Source organism: Triticum dicoccoides, chromosome 3B (genome assembly GCF_002162155.2).
Source record: "Triticum dicoccoides isolate Atlit2015 ecotype Zavitan chromosome 3B, WEW_v2.0, whole genome shotgun sequence".
Classification (NCBI taxonomy): Eukaryota; Viridiplantae; Streptophyta; class Magnoliopsida; order Poales; family Poaceae; genus Triticum; species Triticum dicoccoides.
Genome location: NC_041385.1, coordinates 240,325,719 through 240,330,169, shown reverse-complemented (window position 1 = coordinate 240,330,169; position 4,451 = coordinate 240,325,719). Strand labels below are relative to the sequence as shown.

At 39.8% G+C, this 4,451-nt stretch overlaps 1 protein-coding gene across 1 annotated transcript; it reads right to left on the bottom strand.

Moving 5' to 3' along the window:
- Window positions 1-2,987: 2,987 nt before the first annotated feature.
- On the bottom strand, window positions 2,988-4,164 carry LOC119281193 (BTB/POZ and MATH domain-containing protein 2-like). Its single transcript, XM_037561789.1, has one exon. The coding sequence runs from the start codon at window positions 4,130-4,132 to the stop codon at window positions 3,104-3,106; it is 1,029 nt and encodes a 342-aa protein (XP_037417686.1). The 5' UTR covers window positions 4,133-4,164; the 3' UTR covers window positions 2,988-3,103.
- Between the last annotated feature and the right edge of the window lie 287 nt (window positions 4,165-4,451).

Sequence of the window (4,451 nt, the reverse complement as noted above, 5' to 3'; positions counted from 1 at the left end):
TACCAAGATTGTATTTATCCACTCCAAATGACATCTTAACATTTTCTCACTCCTTTCATAAGGAATATAAGTAATATTATGTTCTCTTTTATTTCTTTGAGTTGAAAATAGTTTAAATTTAAATGTTCTTGAATATTCAAATACGCATTTGAATAATAAGATGCAAATTAATGCTTTTATAAACGTCCTAATAAAATTGGGATGTTATACATCGTGTGTGGTCTTTGTGGTTGTTGCTAGAAACCCATGGTGCTTTGATGCGTCATCCATATCCATTTCAAGTGTCATATCCTACACTGATCTAAACGGTCTTATATTTCTTTACAGGGAGAGTACCTTTTACGAAGTGATCTAAATGATCTTATATTTATTTACGGAGGGAGTACATAGTTCTACATTTTCAATTCATTTCCCTGTGATTTATACATATTACTTTATATTGGAGCTTAAATTCTTCAATTTAAGAAAAAAAAAGTCTCAAATGTGAATCACTAAAAGAAAATTAATAGAACAAGCATATAAACAACAATTTTAAGAAAATGCTTGTTTGCTTGCCCTAATTCAGAGAGCATTTAAAATCTCAAATGTTAAATCAAAGGTGCATGTCCATTGACCCTGCAAGTTGAAGGCACATTCTCTAGTAGTCGAGAAGTCCATATCACCCCTTGAAATCGTTTTAGGGTTCAGATAACAATCTTGGACTTTGATTTGGTTCATTTAACCATGTGAACTCTGAGAACCGTTCACTTGACAACCCCCTTCTCTCGGTTCTGTGCTAGTCTGCTGTGCCAAATCACATAATTTCTCTCTCCTCCCAGCTATATGCCTATGTCATCTCTTTTCTGTCTCCTTGTAATAACCAAAACTAAAAGATAGGTTTCTCTCAAGTTGTATGCTAATTTTTTGAACATATTTTTTAAACCTATTACATAAAACTTTGACAAAATTATAGTGAACGAGGAATAGTTCAGTGACCAAATGTTATTCAGATAAACTTAATATTTCAGTTTCATGTTTAAATGTTGGGTTTAAAAAAGCAAACTGCACACAAACAAACAAATAACCAATGACCGACTATTATTCAGTGAACATCTGGTCAAACAAAGAGAAAAATATTTACGCAACAAGTTGAAACATGGAACTGCATGGTAGATTAGGAGGGTAACTTGACAAAATTAGGAAGGAATATATCTACTATTTTAAAATTAAACCAAGTCAGAGTAACTTGACTAAAGGGAGAAAACCTGACCTTCTTTTCAGAGTATTATGCTGGACTTTCAGAGAAAACAACTTAGGTCTGAAAAAAGAGGGAGGTGCAGACTTCCAGATGTCATTAGTAACTTTCAATAGACTTCAATAAAACATTTATATCTAATCGCTGGAAAACGTGGTGAATCATAGACCTCTAATTTTAACTGAACTAATTTCATATACACCTAAGAGAACCACTGTATCATGCGGTCTTACAGTACTATCAAAAGCAAGTAGATTTTCTGGGCATCAAAATATTGTGAAATACAGCTGCAATCTTTGATGTCACTATAAGCTACACTTATTGTTCCATCTCGCAACAAATTCTATGTGTTCCTCAAGGTGAATAATTATATAAAAGACTTCTGCATTGACCTTTGTGTTAGTACTGTGAAACATGGCTGGTAGCACTAAATTGTCAAGCTCCTGTGGAGATGGTTCAACACTACTTAGAAACGTTAGAAATAGTAAAACTAATCAATTGATTTTGCCTTAGATGTAATAATACGCCTTTGAGGAAAATGGTTGAACTATTTCTAGGGTTTTGGGTCAGCACACAATTGCAACATTAAATGATCCATGTAGACTTGCTAATAGGTATGAATACTATCCTAAGGTGAGACTGACTTGCAATCCTGCTTGGTACATACATGCTGCGGCAAATACAAAAAATATCTCAATCAATCAAACTGATTAATAATCTCGTCACATACAAATCAGATTGAGAATACTTTTGAAAAAGATATTCAGTTGCTTCCCTGCCCCAAATTCCTACAAATTAAAGGGAACAGAAATCACCTCTGTAAATAACAACTAAATCCCGACTTGCCTGACATGCACCAAGTTCCAAAGTTTGCTTTGATGCGTTCCTGTAGACGGTAGGGCTGCATATAACCTGTTACGAACAATACTTTCCCCAGTTTTTTACATGCTTCTTCATTATTGCGTTCCTTCTGTATCAAAATGATTAATTTACAACACAAGGGGTACTTTCAAATGTCAACTTTTATTCGATATTTTATTCCTCAAGGATATGCAGGTGCATTAACATACTGCACTCTTCCAATTAGTTACTGTCATATAGTACAAATGTGTTTCATTCAAAGTAATAGCATGATATAGGCCAATTGCCCAATACTGTGATGTACCGATGATGTTTATATAACAGTATAGATGGATGATGTGGTGGTACTCAATCATTTTATAGGTTAGATTGATTACTTATTTCATTTTATATTTGTAAAAGAATTAAAAGCTTACCGATGGGTCAACTTTTTATGGATTCAGTCTCAACTTTTCAGGTAATCAGTAAAATAAAAACTGAAACCAATTGGAGGATGCAAGAACAGAAAAGTACCTGGCAAAGGAAATTGAACACCTTCCAGTGCAAGAATTATTGTTTCAAATGCACCCCTATTATTTTACAACACGAGTTCGAAAATGTGGCATTCATTCTCCCGTTTCGAATTTCATATTATGACGAAATGTTCCCATATAATCACATTAACACACTCCTGTCCCACTCTTGTCGCATTTTGCTGCTTATTCGTTACGGCAGATATCATCATTGAAGTGAGTAGCATACACTAGCCTGCACATGTAGTGTGGTAATTAAAACCTATGACAAAATTTTCGAACAGACAATTAAACACTCATATATATTGTTTAGCAACAATACCATTTGCGCTAAAAGGATAAGTATGCAACATCTTGACAAACGAAAAACATTAGCAGAGTAATACTGTTTTCCACCAAAGCTTCAGATATATTAAAATAAACTAATCCTTCATCAAACAAGTAGCAAGATATGTATGTGACTTAACACACATGCCAATGTGAAATGAAGACTATATCATGTACAGCCTAGTTGCCTTCTCCCACAGTTCCAGTAAAGCCAAAGGACAGGTTCTTTTGAGCTCATCATATCCTGGCTTGCTATTATATCATCCACTTTACCCAAAGAGGCAATAAATTCAATGCAAGCATCAGTCAACTTGTTGCAGTGATGCTGATCAGCCAAAGGCAGTGTAGTCACCACGGTCTTCGAATCTATGTTCTTGCAAAGGATGCTTTCACATATGATCTTCAGTCTTTCCATGGCATAGCGATCCGCGGCTACAAGCAAATGTCCAATAATCTCTTTGTACTCATCTTGATCTTGGTAAAGATCATGCATGGTGGGCAACGAATCGGTGTATATAAAATGGAGCAGGGCCTCGAAGACTGCAGGTTGCATGTCGCCGATGATAACGCGACCCATATCATTTTCCCTCAAGGCACCGTACAACTCTGCCTTAAACACCGGTGACCGCATCGCGAGCACTGTCTTGTGGGCAGGAAAAGCCTCCCCTTGAACCTCGAAGGTGACATCGGTGCCCTCTTTCCCTTGCCACAGCTTCCTGAGGTGATCCGTGATGTCGGATGGCGGCAACGGCACCTCAACAAATGATTTGGGCGCTTCCGTGCAGATAGTGATGGTACACTCAATTGTGAGGCGATCGCCGCCGCGAAGGTAAGGCGACGCCTCGAGGTCGCTCTTCCTCATGAACTCGGGATGGCCGAAGCACGTCCGGTCGCCAGAGTCGAATTCTGCGGCGACCGTCCTCATCGTACGAGGCGGCGTTGATCCAGTGATGTCCACCAAACTGAGCTCGAAGGTTGCCCTCACCTTGGCCTTCTTGCTGACTAAAAAGAGATAGACCGCCACATAGCCTCCGGAATGCCCAAACACTCCTTCCTCATAGAAACGAATCTGCCAGTCGTAAGCGCCGACGGTGAATACTTCCGATGATTGTACGTCGAGGCTAACTCCGCCGTACCCTGAGACCTCGAACACGAGCGAGCCCCGCCCCGCACGTCGCGTGGACGCCGTGCATCCCATCGCCGCTTCCGTTGTCCGGTTGTCTTGCTCGTGGTCGGGGTGGTGGCCGGTGGCGGGGGAGAAGGGTTTCTTAGGGTTTCTTATTAGGGTTTTCCATTTGTATGGAGGGTGGGCCGAGAAGCGGAAGGAAAGAGGGTTGGGCCGGGAAGCGGAACGCGCTTCGCTATCCTCTCTAAAATCGGGCCCAGGAATCCGAGTCCAGCCCTGGCCGAATCAAATCGTCTCACGTCCCGTTAAAAGCCGACATCAATCGGACCTCCCAAGCACCGAAGCGCTGGCACCGACGACAAACAACTACTCCCTCTGAGTGCCAAAAACA

What these genes read in the sequence shown, in the direction of transcription:
- LOC119281193 (XM_037561789.1), bottom strand. Translation starts at nt 4,132, where the DNA reads ATGGGATGCACGGCGTCCACGCGACGTGCGGGGCGGGGCTCGCTCGTG.